The sequence below is a fragment of the Vitis riparia genome, chromosome 12, assembly GCF_004353265.1.
Source record: "Vitis riparia cultivar Riparia Gloire de Montpellier isolate 1030 chromosome 12, EGFV_Vit.rip_1.0, whole genome shotgun sequence".
NCBI lineage: Eukaryota > Viridiplantae > Streptophyta > Magnoliopsida > Vitales > Vitaceae > Vitis > Vitis riparia.
Window position 1 is genome coordinate 17,891,424 of NC_048442.1, and position 22,194 is coordinate 17,913,617.

Consider the following 22,194-nt stretch of genomic DNA (forward strand, 5'->3'; position numbering starts at 1 on the left):
GTTGAAAAATCGTGGGGAAAAATTTAACAGAAAAAAAAATAAAGAACAAAAAATTAAAAAAAATGAAAAATATCTTTAAAGTTAATAAATATTTTCATATGCTTTTTTAAACTCATTTTGCTTAACTCTTATTTTTTATATAAGAATCAAATAATTGGAAAATGTGTAAGTTTTTAATTAAATTTTTTTCTCATATTTTCATAGTAAACCAATGCTCAAACAGAGAATACCATCTTTATTCAATCATGCTCAAGTTTATTTACCGTTGTCTCCCACAACAAACAAAGACACATATCAAGATGCCTGACTCCATATAATTCAATAATGAAGAACCGTAACATTCCAACGCATGATGGCGTTGGAAACTGGTAGGTCTAAGTAAACAGTCTCCAAGATGGCATAACCCCGGGCTAACCGGAACATCCCAGTTCCAGACACCACCGAAACCTCTCTATACTTATTGAAAAACCTATCAGCACCTTGAATCTCAAGGCTGCTACCGTTGTACTGCTTGTTGGTGAACACCACTGACATCAAGAAGTGTAAGTCAGAGCCGTCCAGAGCTGAGTTCACATAGATGCCCTGGGCGCGCCCTATTTGTGCTGAATTGCGATCAATTGTTTTAGTTAACGCATCATCAATAGCAATGATAGTAGCGAATGTACCAACCGCCCATGGCTTCTTCGGGAGGCCAGCAATCGGGATGGCGGTGACGTTTGCCCCTGTTTCCCAGTCGTGCATGTAGAAAACTACCTGGGTTTGTTTGAGTTTGAGTGGTTTCGCTTCTAGGCATATTGGTATGGCTAGAAGCAGGAGGAAGAAGATTGTGGCAGAGGTTGTTAGTGAGGTTGGTGCCATGGGTGGGTGGTTCTAGCTCAAAGACTAAGGCCTACTGGGAGTGTATGTAAAGGCTGTGCAGAAGTCCTACTGCATTGGGTCTATTTATAATGGTGGAGAGAGCCAACTCTGGCTTTGTATACATGTGTTTGGCTTTTAGAAAGGAAAACGTATTTTTTTTTTTTTTTTTTAAAAATCACCTTCCCAATTGCCACTTCACCAATCATTAATTTCATGAATTATTAACTTCAAGTTCCCAAGAAGCAATAGAGTCTCAAAAATATGTAAACACTTATAATAACCCATTTGCCTTTACATCTTTGGTATTAAATATGATAAGAATTTATGTCAAATAATATATATATATATTTAGATCACTTTGGATAAACTCTTAAGTAATTATTCGATTATTTTATTAATAGAGTATTTATCTTTTCTTTTCTTTGTTATGGTTTTCAAATAAAAGGATATAACTATAATTTGGATTTTCTATATAACTTCTAATGCATCTAACTCATGTACAATGTAAATGATGCGATTCTAAATGCTAAAATCTTCATGTAATTAATGAATAAAACAGTGGAAAATCAAATATAACTTTATTATATCATGTTTTATTTTTAAAGGCTATATTCTAACAAGAACTTATTATTATAACTTCAATCTTTATAATGTTTTTCTCCTTACCGTTATTTTGTAATCTCTCAAACTTCTTTTCTTTGATTATATTAGATGCACTTACTTTTAAGCTTTAGTTTAATACAATATTGAAGTTGAATCCTAGGTTTTAATGATGATTTCCTTATGCTATATTTTTTATTTCTTTTAAGTAGAAATTTATGTTGAAGAGAAGGAGGTCTTTAGGACCTACCTTTTGCTAATGAAATGATCCTCTAATCTTAGGTAATTAATGATTTATTTGGCTTGTAAGTTAGACCTCTCAATTTTTAATTAGAAAGCCATATATTGATGCTTGAAAATTAGAGTTTAGGAGCCCTTTGAGGATATCTAAAGAACTTAATGGTGAGACCTATTTTAACTTGAGGCAACATTATTGAAACCTTAATACTACGGTTTGACAAACAAATGAATGGTGAGGGCTTTAAATATTTCACAAGAGGTTCATAATATAATATTAAATAACTTTTTATAACTTTTATTCTTCACAATTCGACTCGTTCTCGCAACCATTATATACTTGAAATATCTTTATCTTCTATGACACTAAATTTTGACAGTATATCTCTTCATTTTAAGAGTCTTTCTATTTTTTATAATTAATAATCATTTTTTTTCTTTGACCCTTGTCCCTGTATATATTCTTACATTTTCCTCAAACTTTTCAAAAATAATGGGAGCATAAATAAATAAATAAAGGGAGAAGGTTTACCAGCATATGAAACATATGGAAGATCTTGGTATTTTCTTGCAAGAAATATCAGAATGAGTATGTCGATCTTCTCTTTGCCATGCGCATTAATATCCATGGAATTACATATTTCATTAATTAGTTGCCTTGGGACAACAACTTGTTGGCTTTCTTTCACCAACAAAGAAACAGCACTTAAGACAATTTGAGTAGGTGTGGTGTCTCTACTGAGACCTTTTTATTCGATCGAGATATATAGAAGTGCTTATTGGTCGACATTGAATAGAATCTCCAGGCTTACATGTGAACTATTCCATTTGGCTTTTACATATTCTCATAATATTCTTTCATAAACGCACGCATTCCAATTTGAGCACAGATCAGAGAACAATAATGTTTATGTTCAGAAAAAAATTATGATAATGAGTTTTCATAATCACATATTAAACTATATTCAAAACTTTATTTAAAATCAATTCCATTACTTAGAACCAATTATGAGAAGCTCTTTTAGTTTTAAAAAGTGTTTATGAAAAAAACTAGGTATTTAATAAATTTTAGGAAATATTTTTAAAATTTTGAAAAATCATTTATAATATTAAAATATTACTTATAATATTTTTTTTAAAACCACTTAATAAATAATTAATTTAAAAACATTTATAAAAAAAACATCAAATAAAAACACTATCAAATACACCATTAATAATTTGAACTTTTGAATACAATTAAATTAAGTCGTTCTTTCCTTTTTATATCTATGATAATTTTGTTTCTTAATTTCATGGAATATTCTTATTTGTGCAAATAAATAATAATTCTCGAGTAGTTAATAAGGCTAAGGTGTAGAATAGGTGCTTATCCAACTGTAATATTTTCGGGTCATTGCATATGATACATAATCAAAGATATAAATATATGAAATTAAGATAAAAAGAAATGAGACAAAGACATAAAATAAAACGAGGCCAACATATAAATAAATGGATTGACATCAAGGTATAAAATTATAAGATTACATTTTAGGTTTAAAATAGTGAGACTTAAGTACAAAATAATGAGAGATATAAGTTACACATGTAACACCACTTAATTAATATTATATTTTTGTTAGCCATGAAAAAAGAGCAGTTGGGACCCATTAATAAATAGATTGATACAAACATATCTTAAGATGGCTCGAATATGGGCTCCGTAGAAGAAAAAGAAAAAATACATGAAAAAATATGTTTCGATGTATACTTTTGAAAAAGGGAAAAAACTAAAAATAAAAAATAAAATGTAAATTTGTAAATGAATCCATACTTAATATATTCGACTCAAAATAATCAAGATTTTGTATACTTTAATTAAAGATATCCTACTTATCCAAGTATTACTTTGTAATGATATACATATCGCATTTGATGCAAAAATGTATCTTGAATTATATTTTGGTCGTTAATATTTTTTTTTTCAAAAATATGTATTAAAATTTAAAATACACTTTTCCCAAAAATAAAAAACTAAAAAATCCATGTCACTGATTATAAATGTAATTTAGCACTATTTTCCATAAGGTATCTATACTTTTCCCCTTCTAAGACCGACCAATCATACCAAGAGTTTGGAATATCTCTGACCACTATAAATAGAATCTAATGCAGTAGCTCTTGTGCAGAGCCTTCACATACAAAACTCCCTTCACGCCTTTGCTTCTGAGTTCAAACCGTCCGCTCATGGCACCAACCTCACTCAAAATCATAATCCTCCCTCTACTGCTTCTAGCCATACCAATATGCTTAGAAGCAAAACCCTTCAAACTCAAACAAACCAATATAGTTTTCTACATGCAAGAATGGGAATCCGGAGCAAATATCACCTCCATCCCGGTGGCTGGCATCCCAAAGAAGCCATGGGCCATTCTTGCATTTGGTACCATCTTTGCCATAGATGATGCATTAACTGAATCCTCTGATCGGAAGTCAGCACAAGTAGGGCGTGCCCATGGCATCTTTGTGACTACAGCGCTGGACGGCACTGACTTGCACTTGTTGATGTCCCTGGTATTCACCAACAAAGAGTACAATGGCAGCACCCTTGAGATTCAAGGTGCTGATAGGCTATTCCAGAAGTACAGAGAGGTTTCTGTGGTGTCCGGAACTGGGAAGTTCCGGTTTGCCAGGGGTTATGCCACCTTGGAGACTGTTTACTTGGATATTTCGAATTTCAACGCCGTCCTTCGGTGGAATGTTACGGTTCTTTGTTTTTGAATGGTTTGGAGGTTGTATGTTTGGATGTGTCATTTTCTGTGAGGGATCTCCATTGATAAATTTAGGTAAAGAGATGGTTGTGTGATCGAATAAAATTATTGTGGTGTATTTGAGCTTTATCCATCTACTCTTTTGATCGAATCATGCATAAATCAATACAGGTGTTACACATTCCCAAAAAAAAAAAAAAAAACATATCAAGAAAGATGATACTTAGGTGTTGTTTTTGTTTTTGTTTTTTTGTTTTTTTTTTGTTTTTTTTTAACTTTTTAGCAACTTGCTTTTAGATTTCAACTTGAAATATTTTCAACTTATTTTTTATATTTTGAAATATTTTTTTAAAATAAATTTTATTTATAATACTTATTTTCAATCATTCTTTATATTTATATACTTATTTTTTAAAATAATTTTCAAAAAATAAGTGAAAGCAATTTAAAATAATTGAAAGGTTAATTTCACTCACTTTCCTTGAGATTTTGGATAAGCACACTTATTCTCTATTGGTTTGAAATTTTGTTTAACACCTCTATTTTGAGTGAGAGGTAAGATGAATAAAAATAACAAATAATTAAAATATAGGAGAGATATTTGATAAAATTTCAAACAAATATCAATCAAATGCACTTAGTAAAAGCTCGGGAAAAGTCAATAAAATTAACCCAATAATTAAAATATATTTTCGGTAAACACAATATTTTCATAACAATTATCAAGAATTTATTTTGCAAACAATTGTAACCAAACATCTTTTCAAATTTTCTTTTTATTTTCAAAACTGAAAAACTATTTTTGGTAATATTTATCAAACATTGCCTAATATTTTCTTACCCCTTCTAGTCTAAGGCTGTTGATTTTTTCTTACCCTACCCATCAACATATGGAATAACATTTTTTTTTTCCAGAGGCCTTGAGACAACAACCTACTGGCTGTCTTGGAAATTGAATTCTCCTTGTCCTACACATCAACTTATGGAATGACATATCCTTTTGCCAGCGGCTCGGCACAATGACCTGCTGGCTCCATTTGTAATTGCATGCTTTGTACTGCATTAGAAAATTATGTGACAGTCGAATTTGGCTTTTATTTATGGTCATAATATTCGACAATAAAATACATATTGGAACCAGAGCACAAATCTTAAAAAAATGAATAATATCTAGCTAAATTTATCTCGTGAGGCTTTACCATTTAATTGCATTAATTTCTGAACTATGCAAAAGATTTACAGGAAATATAGTATGATAATGAGTTGATTTTCATAGTACGTAGTCTCATGTATGATCGATGGGAATATTAAGACTTTTATTCTCACACTACCTGGTAGAAGTAATAGTGAATTAAAATTCCTAGAAGAGAAACAACCCCCTGGCTGTATGGTCCAATTGCAGTTATAAGAGTGATGTTTTCTTGAACCATTCTCTAGAAGGTGTACATACATCTTGCCCTTGTAAAAACAATCAAACCACTAGTACGCTCCATCAACCAATATAAATAGTGTTATGCAGGCCAAACTTCTGATGCAATCACATTAATGAAACAACATAAAATAAAATCATACACACATAAAAATATAGACTTTTGAATGTGGTTTGACTAATACATACTTTCATAGATGAAAGAGAATATTCAACTATTTAATTAATAAAAATAGTATAGAGAACATAAATATCTATAACTATTGGGCCCTAAAACTGCTCGGAGATGTCTCAAATTCCTAATAATTAGAACCACTTCAAACCCTTAAAGGTAACTGGTGCATTAGTTTCTCATACTTTTTTGTATGTGTGACTAGTGGTTAACCAAAGTGGTTGATCGTTTTAAGAGAAATTTTATAAAACAATTTGGCAAAAGGTTATTTTAGTTAGTTGAGGTGGAAAACTTGATCGGTTGAGGACTTCTCTAACCAATTGCTCAATCGTACAAGCTTTTGGGGCATAATGGTCACCTACTAATGCATTTTTTCCCCAATGGCTAATAGCCAATTTCGACTAGATAGTCAATGGGTCCAACTCTAAGAGTACCTAATGATTAGTTTAGACTTCCAAGTCATATTTAAAGGTTATATTAGGAGAAATAGTTTAAAATCATTATTAAATATTATTTGAGCCTTAAGGGAGTATGTTTGAGTGCACACCTTGCTTAAAAGCTTGTATTCATCTTAATGTACTTCAATTCTAGTTTTATCTTTGTATTCATTTGAGTGTAAATTTGTTGGATCTTTTTCTCATCAATTATAATATTTGTGAGGTATTGCCAGGCGTGAGATCACTTGGAAAAGCTTAAGAGTGGGCATGTCTTGAGAGGATCCATTGGAGCCATAATCCAAGGGAGATAGTTTAAAGACTTTGTCTTTAAAAGTCTTATTATTGTAAGAGTCCCTTGGAACATAATTCAATTATAAAGTTTGGAAGCTTGGATTAAAAACCTTGGAATAGTGAAAACCCTCATATTGGTTAGAGCTTGAAGAGAGTGAACATAGCCCATGTTTTGCCAAATCATTACCAAGTCTTGTGTTTACAATTTCTCTATCCCATCTCTCTTTATATTTGATTGCTCATATAGTTTAATTTGTCTTTTTCATTCTTAATTGTTAAATTTGTGTACGCTTAAATTCTTGAAGTCTAGTAAAAGAAGCAAAATTAAAAGAAAAATATGCAAATAAAAAATTGGTATTAAAATAACCGTAGGGTACAATATTTGTAATAATATTCTTTACAAAAAATATTTTTCCTTTGATTCAATCACTTTGATCACAATCCTAAAGATAACAATGAAAGTGTTTTATTAGAGTTGAAGATCAATTGAGGGCCTAGAGTGACTTGATCCCAAATGAATTTGTTGAATAATGAGAACACGTGTTAGTACTTCTACAATTTCTTCGAAATGCAGGGATTTTTTGTGAAATGTTATTTTTCTCTTTATGAACCTCTTTTCCCATATGAAGTTATTTTTTCAACCCTCTCCATTAAAGAAAATCATCATTATTTATAAGTGAAATTAGAAAATTAAATTTAGAATCCTTAAGATTTGATTGCTTAATTCAAAAAATTTGGTTATTTGATTTTAACAATTTGTCTCCTTCACTAAGGAAATTTTCTAACAAGATAATATTTATTATTAATTTTCTTTTGACTTTAATTGGAAGATTTGTTTCCTTTGTTTAGAAAATTTATCAATAAGTGAATCTTTTTTTGAAAGACTTAATTTTGTAAGCTTTCAAATTTCACCAAATGTCACTTTTTGAATTACATGTCACGTGTCCAATGTATATGACCCATTACTTGTTAAGCCTAAATTTTGTTGAATTAAAACCAATCTAGTGATAATTTAATTTATTAAAATTTTTATGTTTACAAATATCCCAATTTTATGATGTATTTTGTACATGCTTTGTTATGTGCACATATGAGTCTAAAAATTAGTTTTTCAAGTCTTCAATCCTCTTTTATTTATTTATTTATTTATTTATTTATAAAGAAACATTTTAATAGGAAAATTTCTTATTTCAAAATATCTTACTCCTGCTTTTCGTGAACACTATTTTATTTTCTTGATTGTCTTTCACTTGATATCAAAAGAAGACGTTGCGTTAACAAAAAAAGTTTCTTATTTCAACATCCAGTTTCTTTCCTTCATAGATATCTTTCATTCCAATTTGTCCTTGTTTTTTTAATATAAAGAAGATAATAATTTAAGAGACGAACTCTCAACGAGAAGTTATTCATCCTTGACGGATTGCATCTCCATGATTGATCACGTACCTCCATGGTGGGCCATTGTGGTGCGCGTATGATGCATACAGGAATGCGAGCCTGAAGTAACAATGAGAAGCACCATGATTTTTATTTTTTATTTTCTTATGTAGTGCTTTGCATAGCGCTTTGTACCACACACACTTGTGGCTTGAGAGAAGATCCTCTTTTTCTTTTTCCTTTTTTAAGACTTTCAAATTAGCTTTCCCTTTTTTTAACTTTTTTTTTTCTCCCTCTATTTTTTTTCTTTTTTTTTTCAAGGAAGAAAAAAACTTACCATTCCCAAACACATGTTAATCTTGCATTACTTGCATAGATGAATTTGCTTTCAATTTTTATTTATTTTTAAAATCAAGGCCAAAATTCTTCAAAAAAAATTATCTTTGCACTTCAAGAAAATTTTTTAACTCAAATATATATAAAAAAAAGAGATGAATATTTAAAGTTTAACCTTTATGTAGACAAATTAAAGCCTTGACATAGAGCGATGTAGTATTTTCAATACTTTGGTGTTAAAGTCTTCACTTATGCAAATTGATTTGACATAGATGCGTAGTGGTGTCCACCTTCAAACATTTAATTAAAATTGGAATCATATTTAACATCCATGAAGATAAGTCATAACCTTGACGTGGGGTGATTTTGTACTTTTGACACTTAATGAAGCTTAAGTACTAAAGTTTTCACTCATGCAAATTGACTTGACTTAGACGTACAAAGGTATTTAACTTTTAAACACTTAGTTAAAATTGAAACCATATTTAACACTCATGTAGACAAGTCATCACCGTGATGCAAAGTGTTGTATTTTTAGCACTTATTATAGCTGAAGTGTTAAAGTCTTTATTTAGAATTGAAACCATATTCAACATCCATGCATACAAGTCATAACCTTGACATGCGGTGGTGTTGTATTTTCAACATTTAACATAACTTAAGCGTTAAAATCTTAACTCATATGAATTGGTTTGAATTAGATACACCGTGGTGTTCAAATTTTATCACTCAATTAAAATTAGAACCATATTTAACACCCATGTGAATAAGTTATAATCTTGACGCACAACATTGTTGTATATTCGACACTTAGTGCGACTTAAGTACTATGAATGACATTTTTATATTGTGTTTGATATTCTTCATAGACTTTTTGAAGAATGTGTCAATCTTAGACTTGATTTTGATCCAAGGATGGTAAACACATGTTCTAGGAATAAAGTTTAATTAAGAGTCAATGATGATTTGGTCTCAAATAAACTTACAAAGAATTTCCTCGAGTGTTTTGAAGAACCTGACTTTGTCTTCTTTTGCTTTAAAGGTGGATAAATGATACTTTTGTGTTATATTAAATATTTTTTCATAAGCTTGTTAAAGAATGTATCGAGCTTAGACTTGATTTTGATCCAATGGAGATAAACACGTTTTCTTGAAATAGAGTTTAATCGAGAGTCAATGATGGCTTAGTCTTAGATGAACTAATAAAGAACTTCCTCGAGTTCTTTGAAGAAAGAAAATGAATTTTGACTTTGCCTTCTTCGACTTTGAAAGTGGATGAATGCTGTGTTTTTATTTTTATTTTTTATCATGCTTGATATTCTTCCAAGGGCTTATTGAATAATATTTAAAATTTAATCCTAAATTTAAAACTTCATTTTTGGATTTGGCTTTTGAGTCACACATTCTTTTTTTTTTTTAGAATGTTTTATGCAAAAGAAGGTTGGAGATTTTAATTTATAATATTTGAATTTTGACTTCTTTAATGTAAAGAACTTGTTCATTCGGTTTAAGAAGTTTGCTAATAAAGTCTTTTTTTTATTTTTTATTTTTTTGGCATAAGCTTGATATATATACACATTACAGTTTAAGCTTTTATAGGTTAAGAACAATATGCAGTTTATACTCATGATTGAGGAGTATCATTACTTTTCAACCTTTTGTCATATTAGAAGGTTGACGTGTATCCATGGGCTTTACCTTGTCTGTTATTTAACATTGACAATAATGTCTTATTCAAATGAATTAGACTCTTACTTATGAGTAACTTTTATCCATTCATGTCTACTCGAATAGGAAACTTTTTATGCTTTTGGAGCATAATAAAGTATCTACGTTTGAACATTTGTAGTGAAATTTGATGTCATACTCTCTTCATCTTTATTGGTAGATGTTTTTGCCCTCAATAGTATCATCTTCAATTTCTTCAATAGACATGTTTTCATTTGCATTTGTTTTTATATCAAGTATTTGTGTAGTCAACTCTTCGAAAGTGCAAGGTTGAATGTCTTGGAGGGTATATAAAAGCCCTTAGTACATACCTTGTATACTCATCTATACTATTGACACTTCAAATAGTTTAAAAGGAATTTTAGTTAAAAGTAAAGTTAAATATTCTCTCATTGGAATGTGATACAAAAAGTGTAGCACACAATGAAATCATGGTGTGGAATAAGGATTTGGTTCAAATACATTTTCTAAAAATCTTGTCTCATAAAGAGATGAATGACTTAATGGAATTAAATCCAAGATATAGACTGTTGGAAGGGTTTGCATCAAATTTCCTAACTGGTATATATATTCTTTTTTTTTTTTGTAAATAATATTATATAGAACATTTTCTATAATGATATGTCATAATAATATTACATGAAAGTTATTATGAATATTTCAATAAATATTCTATGATATGAGAGAAATGTCAAAAAATAGAGATTGAGACATAAAGTCCGTACATAGTAGATGTGAGAAAGAATAAAAGACACCAACTGAAGTGAAGGGACTTGTACTTAAGAGTGTAGATATCAGAAGTAGAAAAACATGAGAAGTTTTAAGACCCAACAATTGTATTTGATTTTTGTATTTTATAATATTTTTTATAGTATGATAAAATTAACGATCTCCTTTATCCATGAATGTAGGTACGAAGGTATCATTGGCCGAACTAAATTAAAACCTCGTAACTATTATGTGTAAATTATTTTATTTTTGTGTATTAAATTGATCAGTTTCCGTTGGCATAACACTCCTTGTCACTTCCGATAACAATCCTTGCCTCTTCCGTCACATTTTTTAAATCCCATTAGAGATAAAGAGAAAAGGAAACTGTTGGTTGGCACATGAAAACAAGATTCTTGCTTGATTTTTCTCAATGCCTTGGCCAACAACATAGCATATTCGTTTGCAGCAGCCTCACCGCCACTCCTTTTTCTATAGGCCTTGGACAACAACTTACAGTCTGGCTCTCATGGCTGCATGATCTGTACTCATTGGCTAGTATAGACAATGGAGGCCTGGACAAAAAATTGTAGCCCAGGAGAGATAAATTTTTTATTGGGTTGTGTAAAAAGATATGAAATTGAATTAAAAATGATTACTGGTCAAAGCCATCAACATTGAATAAAATTTTCCAGGCTACAAGACAAACTGAGTGACTACTTGAATTTGAAAACCCATGTGACAGTTTTGCATGGCTTTTGCTTATAATATCCCTTGATACATGCGCGTTTCAATCGGATCAAAGAAATTTTGTTGAAAGCAATATTTCACTTTCTTCTTTTCTTCCTAGTTTCATGAACTCCTTCACAAATACAACAAAGAAGAATATTTGAAAATTTGACTGAAAATAAGAAAGTTTAACTGCATGTGGCAGCATAAGGTTAATTATCAATTCAAAAAGCAAAAGGTTAAACTGATGGCTAATGGATATTATTAAGTAGTGGAGGAATAATGTACACAAGTCAACATTTATTATAATAGTCATTCATATAAATTTGTTAATAATAAGTAATATAATAGTAAGACCATATGAATAGTTGGTAGTGCGGACAATATGAATAGTTGTTGATGCTTTATGTCCATAAATGCCTGGGTAGGCTTTCATGTGCCTAGTGGCAGCTTAAATATGGAATGATTTTCTAATATGTTAGGAACTTAGGACTCGATGAGATGAACCAAAATTAATTTTTGGTTGTTGAAAAATTGGAAGGGAAAATATAAAGGAAAAAAAAATAGAAATTAAAGAAAAAAAAAATTTAAGTTGAATAAATTATTTTTATATGTTTATCTAAATTCATTTTACTCAACGGTTTCTTTTTCATATAAGGATTAAATAATTTGAAAATATATAAGTTCCTAATTAATTAATTAATTTTTCATATTTAATTTTCTATAATATTTCCTATAGTAAATCAAATAAGAGAAAATCATTTTTTGAAATATTTTTGGGGAACTAAATATAGTCTAAGTAATGTTAATCAAGCTAACATTTAAGTTAATAACCATATCAATGTTGTAACTTACTAGCAAGAAAAAAATGTAAACTTGTTAATGTCTTTTTGTCTCTATGGATGGGTAAGTGGATTTGCAGGCAATGCTAACTTAAATCAGGAATGAATTCCTAATATAGTAGGATGGAATGGATTAACCCAATGGAAACTTGAGCTTATCCCAAGAATTGCACAATTTATGGCCGAAATTCTTCTTTCTTGAATCACTTTAACAAAATTCTGTGTTTTTTACTTCTTTTTTCTTATTTATTTCACTCTTGTTAATGCTTGTAATTACATTGATACACCCATGAAAGGCCAAGTCACAGGTGACTTTGCAATCATGCCAATGGATCTACTAATTATATAAGTACCTATGTTACGTTAGGCAGAACAGGATTCAAAATAATATTCAACTCAAACTTGGCTAATCATCTCTCAAAAATTATTTCAAAAATTTTGGACTAACTCAAACCAATATTAGATTTAAGAATAAATAGCATTACTTTAAAATATAGGCTCAAATAATTGGATCTCTTGCTAGTAGCTCTAATGCATGCAAAGTCCACAACCAGCTGGTCTGACAGTGCAACTTCACCGTTCTTTATGAAGGCAAATCTGGCAAAAGGGAACTGCAAGGTGTCTCTTTTTGATAGAAAAACCTGTGAAAAGGAAGGACGCATTGCAAAGTGCAAACATGGGAGGGAGGGAGGGAGAATGCATGCATCAAAGTGCGTTTAATAGTAATTCTAAGAAGTATTTTTAACCTTTCTAATACTTGAAAGAAAAGAATATATAAGTTTTAAAAAGATTAAAAACACTTCTTCAATCACTATGGTACACACTTTCAATCTGAGAACAAAAACGTTTCTAGATATCATTTTTAAAAACTAACGAAGAAGTTAAATAAGTTACTTGTTCGAAAGATTGAGATTCCAGTTACACAAGTACTAAAGAATGGCAAATGTCTCTATGTCTCTTGATATGACAATAATTCAAAAGAGTACATTCATGAAGGCCCAAACATAGAATACTATCTTTATTCATTCATGCTCAAGTTTATTTACCGTTGTCTCTCACAACAAACAAAGACACATATCAAGATGCCTGACTCCATATAATTCAATAATGAAGAACCGTAACATTCCAACGCATGATGGCGTTGGAAACTGGTAGGTCTAAGTAAACAGTCTCCAAGATGGCATAACCCCGGGCTAACCGGAACATCCCAGTTCCAGACACCACCGAAACCTCTCTATACTTATTGAAAAACCTATCAGCACCTTGAATCTCAAGGCTGCTACCGTTGTACTGCTTGTTCGTGAACACCACTGACATCAAGAAGTGTAAGTCAGAGCCATCCAGAGCTGAGTTCACATAGATGCCCTGGGCGCGCCCTATTTGTGCTGAATTGCGATCAATTGTTTCAGTTAACGCATCATCAATAGCAATGATGGTAGCGAATGTACCAACCGCCCATGGCTTCTTCGGGAGGCCAGCAATCGGGATGGCGGTGACGTTTGCCCCTGTTTCCCAGTCGTGCATGTAGAAAACTACCTGGGTTTGTTTGAGTTTGAGTGGTTTCGCTTCTAGGCATATTGATATGGCTAGAAGCATGAGGAAGGAGATTGTGGCAGAGGCTGTTGGTGAGGTTGGCGCCATGGGTGGGTAGTTCGAGCTCAGAGACTAAGGCCTACTGGGAGTGTATGGAAAGGCTGTGCAGAAGTCCTAGTACTGCATTGGGTCTATTTATAATGGTGGAGAGAGCCAACTCTGGTTTCCCATCCACATGTATTTGAAAAAAAAAAGGAAAAGGTGGTTGGCTTTTAGAAAGGAAAACGTATTTAAAAAAGATCACTCTCCTAATTGCCACTTCACCAATCATTAGTTTCATGAATTATTTACTTCAACTCCCCAAGAAGCATAGAGGTTCAAAAATATGTATACACTTACAATAACTCATTTGCCTTTACATCTTTGGTGTTAAATATGATACGAATTTACGTCAAATAAATAAAGGAATATATACATTTTGAGCTTAAGGTCAACTACATATATATTGTTGGCAAGTAGGAATGCCAGATAACTTTGGATAAACTCTGGCTATTTATCTAGTTGTTTTATTAGAGTATTCATCTGTGTCTTTTTTTTTTTTTTTAAATAAAGACATATAACAACATAGTTTTTGGCTTTTTGTTTCATAGGTTCCTAATTCTTAGGATTAATGTTTTATTTTTATTTTCCCAATTATCTTCCTAAATAGATTGCCTATATATATTTAGGACTTGCATTCTCCATAAAATTTAGAACAAAGAGTTGTGCTTTTGAATCACTCAAATCTCACTTAACAAGGAATAGATGGACCAACTATGTAGACTTTTGAATCAAACATGATAATAAGTGGGATATGTAACTTAAAGATTAAAAAGGTAATTTTGATAGGTGATAGCACTATCCTTGAAACAATTACATAATTAGTGGCCAAGATTTGGTTAGGTTTTAGATCAAATGGGCTCTCCTTCCCTTGGCACTTTTGTGGCTTTGAATGGGTCTTTGCCTCTTTTAATTGATTAACTGAAAGTGCGAAAATGGTAATATTTCATTTTTTTTATTTGTTCTTGTTATTTATATTCTAATAATATATTTTCCTCTTTTGCTCATGTAGAATATCATTGAATCAAGATTATGTTGATTTTGGTATTGCCTATCAAATTTGAGATCTAAAACCTCAAATTTTCCACATATTAAATTATTTAATTGCCGGAAATGTTCTAGTTTGCTTTGGACTCATATGGGTTTCTTATGATTTATCGAGGAAAATGTGTGGATTGTGTGATGGATAAAATGATTTAGTTATTAGGTTTTTCTGTATTGAATTTCAAATGGACTTGCCAAGGTGTAAGCTTTTGAGATTATTTGGTTGCCATTTGAATTCCATGGCATGCAAATGTGTTCCTTTGTTTGTTATTACTCTAGTTTTTAGAGATACTTTGCTTCCCACATTATGTGGCTTTGGTGGGGTTGTTTAGAATAGCTTTGCCCTTATCAAAAAGGGTACATTATCCCAAATACAGAGCTCCAAATGCAAAAAGACAAGTTATTGGAGGTTGCTTCAATTGTATGGGGATTAAATAATCAAAAGATTGCATTTGCTAGAGCTTATCTGACTACAATAATTGTTGCATTAACAACAAAAACTTCAATGCAAACAATGTTAGTTCCAGAACACAAAAATAAAATAATCTACACAAAGGTACATAAGATTTTAATGTGGTTCAGTCAACATTCCACGAATGAGTGAAAATCATTCTACTATATTATAGAGAATATATTATAGATGATAGAATCAAATACAACAATTGGGTTTTGAAACATCTCATATTTCCTCACTCCTTGTATGGACACCCTAAACCACGAGCTCCCTTACTCCACCAAGTATCTCTTGTTCTTCCTCACATTTCTATCCATTTCGCATGGTCTTTACAAGCACATCTCTATCTCATAACTTTTCCTCTCATGGCCTAGAATATTTATAGAGATATTTCTAACAACTTTCCTTATTCAATTAGAAAATCTAATATTACATTAATAAATCAACTTAAGAAATATTCTATACAATATTCATTATATATACAAAAGAAATCTATACTTATTAGAAATTTGAGATACTTTCCAACAATAATGATGAACCAAACTCTTTTGATGCCTAGCCTAAGTGCAAGAAATTGATCTCTTGCAACCCATTTCCTTTGATTGGTTGGTATGGTTCATGGATAATTTCTTTTTATATAGAAAAATAATTAAGGAAAACCTCAAATTAGCAGTTTTAGATGAAGTTAGGTATAGTTTGCATTTACATAGATTTGGAGTTGTTTTAGTTCTTGCTGAATTTGTTCATTTATTTTTTCCATCCTCATTCAATTTGATATCATATTTATTTATTTTTCATGTAACCTTTATGTAGAGCATGGTAAAATATAGCTGGTTGCGTTATCATTTTTTTCTTGGTCTTTCTCAGCAACCAAAGGGAGCATGCATGTATGTATAATTTGTTAGCTGTCTTTGACTTGTATAGTTTGGTGGTGACCTTGGACGTTTTAGGGAAAATGTTGTGATGGTTTAAAGGATCTAAAGCCATCAAGATCTCTTCGACTACCCTTATGGCCCTCCTCTTCTATCATATTAATCGTATATATCAAAATATGCTGCAAATTGGGCCCCCACAGGTTTAGATTGTGGGTTTAATGATAAAGTCATATGGTAATGTGATTTAGAAGGAGGCTGGGTTGGTCAAGGCGGCCCAGGTGACAAGGTAGCTGTGGAGTTGAGCATCATCCCAATGGTCTAGTACCGGCCACTTTGGGGAGTGGACCTTAATGCTTAATGTTGGATGCTTCCTATTCTCTTTTAGCAGTGAGTCTTATATGCACTTTAATGATTAGAATATAGTAAAAAAAGTGTGAGAATATATATATATATATATATATTCCAACTTAGTCACTTTAATGATTAGGATACAGAAAAAAAAAAAAAAAAAAAGTGTCAGAATATATATATATATATATTCCAACTTAGTCTGGTACTCACGGATAAGAGACCAACTCAAAATTTTCATTTGATAAGTTTTATCATCTGCTTTTTTGAAAATTGATATGTAATATCAAGTGTTTAGTTTTAAGTCCATCTTACAATTTTAGATCTTTTAGAAATTAAATTATATTTTCTAATGGTATTGTAAAAGGAATATTGTGAAATATTTGCAATTTTGGGAGACCAAAGAAGCTAGAAAAGTATGAAATGAAAAAGAAATGGTAATTTTGTCATTTTATTTTTTAGTTAATTTTAAGAATAGTACAGACCATGGCATGGATACTAGATGAGTACTCGAAAATTTTCTGTGGTAACTGGAAAACCTACTGTGAGTATATAGCACTCTTATGATGGGTTGAAAGGTACAGGTTTATATCATAAATGTAGATTTAATTTCCTGTAGACGAAAATTTTTGCTGATTCAACTACCATACATTGAATCTTTGGCAATCTCTGATATTGAAATCACCATGATGGATTTTGTTGCCTTGGATTCTGTTTGTTTCTGTAATTTGACAGTGATAAATTCTTTAAAGATTTTGACATTCTCATCCTAGCAGCCCTTGGGGATGTGATCAACAAGTTCTTCTCATTAGCATCTGTTTTATTGAAGTCCATTGTTCTTCTTTATAATTTTTATTGCAATTCAGCAATTTATATGTGAGATATCATAAATAAAACATTTTCCTTCAAACAGAAGAATAAAATGGCAGAAAATTTGAAAAGAAACAAGCTAGTACACCAAAAGTAACATATCCAACTTCTAAAATTTTCGAACCAATTTCAATCCATATAGGCTTTGATCACCGATAACCAAAGAGTAGTAGTAATCTAACTTTTTCCTTCACCTACTATTTTTTGTACTTAGTTTTAACCAATTACCTAGTTTTTAGTGGTTCCTATTTTATTAGTATAGGATGGAGAGAGAGAATGTAGAGTTGTTCTTTCATGGTTTCTGTCCAACTCAAGTGGGAGTGTTCTTACCGGGAAGCCCACTATAATTGCTATAATGTTCCATTGCATAAAATTCATAATATTATACATATGTTGTTGAATTAGATGGTGCTTATGAATTGGTTTAAGCTTTTGCTTTCAAAAAATCATAATAATGATTTAAATAGTTAAATATTTTGGTTGAGGTTGGGTTGAGACGTTAACTTCGTTAGGTTAGATTGAAATGATTTTTGTTTTAGGTTTAACTTCTTGGTTTAGCTCCATGTGTTTTTGCTATATCAATATTTTAATGTTTGAGAGTTGGTTTGTTTACCCATATTACTAAGAAATAATCTATTATTGTCTAACAAAGGTGTAGTGGCTAGCTTGCTATTAAAATTCTTCATAAATTAAAGTTGGATATTTGATTGCTCCTCATTATACATTTTTCTTTTTAATTTGTTTATATGCTCTATATTTTTTTGCCACAGATTCGAAATTTGGGTGTTGGCAATTTAGGGCCTTCTTGTAAAGTAATGCTTAAATATGGATGCAAGATATTTGGTTATGGATACATGAACAACTTTAATTTAAGTCTGTATACTGTCTTATGGTGTGCTTTTAATTTAGTTGTATATTATATGAGTTTCTTCTATATAAAGAAATTAGGGACAACTTTAAACAAGTTTATTGATTTGTGCTTTAATTAATAGTCAAATGTATATTAAACATGTTTTGATTATAGAGAAAATAAGGATAATTTGATTTTTATTATCATACTTAAACAATATCAATTGATGGGTCAATTTTTTATATTAAAAAATAATTTTTAAAATTTTTCAAAGGGAACCTTGAGAGTTGTGCCTATCCCCCTACCTTGACATATGTGATACTCAAATTTGACATATGTGGGAGCAACCATGACATATGTTGTGCTTATCCTGAACATACATGGTTCCAGCCAAGACCTATGTGGTTCATAACCTTGACATATGTTAGATCAACCTTGAGATATGTTCCATTCAATTTTAACATATGTTAGAGAGACTATGACATATGATGAGCAATGAATTGTATGCCTACATTATAGTGTACATATGTCAAGATTTCTTATATCCCTACCTTGACATTGGGATAGATGACATAAGAATCAGAATGCTACAATGACATATAACACTTACCATGATGGTCAAACAAGCCTTTTTTCTTATAGTGAATATTTTATTTTTTTCATAATTATCTTCCTAAATAGATTGCCTATATATATTTATATTTGGATTCCCAATAAAATATGGAATAGAAAGTTACATTTTTCCTCTACTCTATGATTATATATATATGTGTGTGTGTATGCATGTATGTATATAATCTTAAAAGTTATCAAAACTATATAAGACCAAATATTGAATTAAATCAAAGAAATTTTAATGCACTTTCTACTTCACATGTGGCAATAATATGACTTGAAGATAATTTAAAAGAAAATACAAATTGAGAAATTATTGTTTACAATCATTATGGTTTTAGTCATAGAGTAGAACACTATTATGATTGTTATGATAATAGTAAAACCCTTTATTATATCCTTATACTAATATTGGTTGTCCTCAAGGAATTCAAAGAGTGCATAAAATGAATAGAGCATCTTACTATGAAGTTCAATTTCTAATTGATCAACACCAAATGAGGTTCACTATAGAATTGCTTGATAATGAAACACAAGGTTCAATTAGTGTATAATTTATGATTAAGTACTTCATTTGTTGTATAGTTTTATAATTCTTGTACTAGATTTGTTTGTTTTCTTTGCAGTGTTAAGAAGGAAGAAAAAAAAAACAATATTGTTTCTTATCAAGAGTATTATTGTTATAAATTGCAATTTAGGTACATGGACATATAATTCGATATTACCACATGCAAGATTTCAAGAAAAAGAAAAGTTTGTGTACTCCTTTGTTGATAATTTAATTTGAAATTCTAGATAAGATTAAAAATTTACACTTGTATTTAGTAGTAACAAAATATATGCTTCATGATTCATGTCGAGTTAAGTTTGAATAATGGATGTATGATGAAAAATATATAGAACTTGTAGAAAATTAGAAATTACTACCCAAAAATTTTTGTGCTAAAACTACTCATCCAAAATATAGACTAAACAATAACACTTAGACCATGTAATTTAGATAATTGACAGCTTGTGCAATACAATTCATGCTTACATGCAAAGTTTGATTGTCATATTAAATAATGTAGATATATGTTCTACAAATGTTATAAATTATATATATATATATATAGATATAGATATAGATGTTATTGATGCAAGTCATAAATTCCAAACTAAACAATAGACTTCTCTACCTGTGGCAATGTGGAGAATCTGTAATTTTGCCTTAAATGAAATTCATCCACATGTAGAGATAATACAACTTCATCTTGAAGGGAAATAACTTGTGACTTTTTAAAAACTAGATAATTTACATTGTATATTAGATAGTGATTTTCCTTCTAAGTCTATTTACAAAATAGGTTAGAATGAATCTAGTAGATGAGTAAGCTAAGAAGTTTCTACGTAAGGAATTTTCTTAATATTTGTTTGAAGTCAACAAGACAAATAATGGAATCAAAGAAGAAAGAGTTTGGTAATTGGTCAAATTCTAATAGTTAATCCAATTGATAGATAAAAGTACTACTTGAGTGTATATTAATTCATAATATTCAACAACTATGATAATCTACAACACTCTCCCTCAAGCTGATAAATAAATATTATCCATTCTCAACTTGCCAATAACAAACTGAAATGTAATACCATTCAATCCTTTAATTAGCACATCCACAATATGACTCTCAGCTGACACAAATGGAGTATAAATTAATCCACTATCCAACTTCTCTTTTATAAAATGTCTATCTACTTCCACATTCTTGGTGCAGTCATGTTGCATAGGGTTGTATACAATATCAATTATTGACTTGTTATCACAATATAGCTTCATAGGTCTTTTCCATACAATCTTCAAATCTTCCAAAAGTATTTTCAACTATAGAAGCTCACAAACTCCTAATGTCATAACTCTAAAATCAACTTTTGCATTTGACCTTGCAACTACATTCTACTTTTTGCTACTCCACATTACAAGGTTACTTTCAAGGAATGTATAATAACCTAAAGTCAATCTTTTGTCATCAACTAATCCAACATAATTTGAATTCGTGTATGCTTCTAATGTCAATTCATTGCCTCTTTTAAACAACACTCCATTTCCTAGACTACCTTTTAAGTATTGTATAATTCGATGAGTTACTCGAAGATGTACTTCTTTTAGGTTATGCATAAATTAACTCACCATTTCTACAGTATAGGCTATGTTTTTAATAATATGAGAAAGATAGATTAGTTTGCTAACTAATTTCTGATAGAATTCTCTATCTACAATCACATCTTCTTGGGCCTCACAAAGCTTATTGAGAAAACAAAGGCTAAGTTTAGTTAAGAAAAACACCCAAAAGGGGGGAGGGGGGTGAATTGGGTTTTTAAAATCTTTTCAATCACAACAAAATTAAACAAAATATAAGCAAAGTAAAGAGGTAGAGTTTAGAGAATTCAAACTCGGGTTTATAATGGTTCGGCACTTCCTTGCCTACATCCACTCTCCTCAACTTCCTAACCGAGTGAGAGTTCCACTAACTTGAAGTTTTAACCAAGCTTCCAATCTTCTTACACTTAGGATTCCGGCTCCAATGGGCTCTTACACAACCTCTTCAAGATTCAACCCTCTTGAAGGCTTTAAAACTCAGATTGTTACAAGATATAATCACTCAACCTAGCTTAAAGATGGCTCAAATACAAGACAAAGCTAGGATGACAAACTAGAGTGCACTATTGGATATACAAGTGGTGATTTAATGCACTTATGAAAGAAATGAGAGCTTTTTGATCAAGAACAGGTAGGTGGGCTTTGAATGCAAGTGTTCTCTTGTCAATAAATGAAGTGGAGCTCTCAATTTATAGGTTTCTAAGCTCGGGAGTCAAAAATAGCAAAAGCCAACCTCGTCTGGTCGAGCTAGGGTTCGACCGGTTCACTAGCCGTTGGAGCATTTAATGCATGACAGGTTACCGTTGCCTTAACCGGTCATCGACCGGACCTTAACTGGTAAAGGAATCACCTCGACCGGGAAGAGAAAGAAG

At 30.8% G+C, this 22,194-nt stretch overlaps 3 protein-coding genes across 3 annotated transcripts; 1 reads left to right on the plus strand and 2 right to left on the minus strand.

Annotated features, from left to right (window-relative positions):
* Positions 1-292: 292 nt before the first annotated feature.
* On the minus strand, positions 293-896 carry LOC117927239 (dirigent protein 22-like). The gene has a single exon (XM_034846691.1). The coding sequence runs from the start codon at positions 856-858 to the stop codon at positions 319-321; it is 540 nt and encodes a 179-aa protein (XP_034702582.1). The 5' UTR covers positions 859-896; the 3' UTR covers positions 293-318.
* A 2,979-nt stretch (positions 897-3,875) lies between these two features.
* Positions 3,876-4,577, plus strand: LOC117927194 (dirigent protein 2-like). Its single transcript, XM_034846633.1, has one exon. It carries the CDS (start codon positions 3,925-3,927, stop codon positions 4,456-4,458), a length of 534 nt encoding a protein of 177 aa, XP_034702524.1. The 5' UTR covers positions 3,876-3,924; the 3' UTR covers positions 4,459-4,577.
* Positions 4,578-13,427: 8,850 nt separating this feature from the next.
* Positions 13,428-14,185, minus strand: LOC117927143 (dirigent protein 22-like). Its single transcript, XM_034846559.1, has one exon. The coding sequence runs from the start codon at positions 14,136-14,138 to the stop codon at positions 13,599-13,601; it is 540 nt and encodes a 179-aa protein (XP_034702450.1). The 5' UTR covers positions 14,139-14,185; the 3' UTR covers positions 13,428-13,598.
* Between the last annotated feature and the right edge of the window lie 8,009 nt (positions 14,186-22,194).